The following is a 946-nucleotide window of genomic DNA, read 5'->3' as shown; positions in this document are numbered from 1 at the left end:
CTGTGTACCAGGATCGAAATTCACCATGCAACCACGTGGTATTATGTTCTTGGAAAATATATCTATAATAATTTTAGCGGGGAATTCCGTTTTTGAGACATTAAAAAATTTCCCCTCAATCATTTATAAAGAAGCCTGTGCTTCATTCAGAACTAGTCTCCCAACAGAAACACAAGCAACAAACTTGCTGCAATATATTCCTGTTATATCTATCACTAGTATGGTCATCTCAGTCATAACAATAAGCAGCACCAATATCTCTGTCTGATCTCTCCCACTCTTAATTTACTACACTGTTGATCACATTTAAAGTACTGAATATTTAAAGTTAAATCTCATACAATAATTGTGAATTACAAATCAATCAATCTATCTATCTATCTATCTATCTATCTGTCTATCTATCTATCTATCTATCTATCTATCTAGTTAGTTAGCAATACACACAAACATACATACATATACGCATACATACATACAGTCACACATATACGTATTCACCCACTCAGCCACACACCATGTTGTCAGGAATTGCTGATGGCATCAGTTCCCAAGCAGAAAAATCTGTTGACAATGAAGCAAGCATGGAGACATTTCAGAGCTTATTTTTGACAAAGGAATTGTTATACCTGTGTTTATGTTCTCTTGCATTGGAATTACCCCAGACTAAGGCTAAGTTGTATCTTATGATCAAATTAGCTGCTGTTTTGGCCATATACTGGCTATCAAACAGTTTGTTGCCTCAACAAAGACATATAAGGGATCTTATTATAGTCAGCCTTATTCTGCTGCTAATTAACAAGAATATAAAGAAATTGTTGCTGAACATCAACAACAAAGCCATACTTGTAACAGGTAATCCATTCCATTATCTCTCTCTCTCACTCTCTGCACACACACACACACACACACACACACACACACACACACACACACACACACACAC

At 35.8% G+C, this 946-nt stretch overlaps 1 protein-coding gene across 1 annotated transcript in view; it reads left to right on the top strand.

The window, feature by feature from the left end:
- Positions 1 to 81: 81 nt before the first annotated feature.
- The window catches only part of LOC106879334 (estradiol 17-beta-dehydrogenase 2), a 14,247-nt gene continuing 13,382 nt past the window's right edge, over positions 82 to 946 (top strand). The window contains exon 1 of the mRNA XM_014928843.2: positions 82 to 855. Coding sequence (XP_014784329.1) covers positions 519 to 855 — 337 coding nt within the window. The 5' untranslated portion in view covers positions 82 to 518. The remainder of the gene's footprint in view (positions 856 to 946) is intronic.

The sequence above is a fragment of the Octopus bimaculoides genome, chromosome 5 (assembly GCF_001194135.2).
Source record: "Octopus bimaculoides isolate UCB-OBI-ISO-001 chromosome 5, ASM119413v2, whole genome shotgun sequence".
Taxonomy (NCBI): Eukaryota; Metazoa; Mollusca; class Cephalopoda; order Octopoda; family Octopodidae; genus Octopus; species Octopus bimaculoides.
This window is presented reverse-complemented; position numbering and strand designations above follow the sequence as displayed.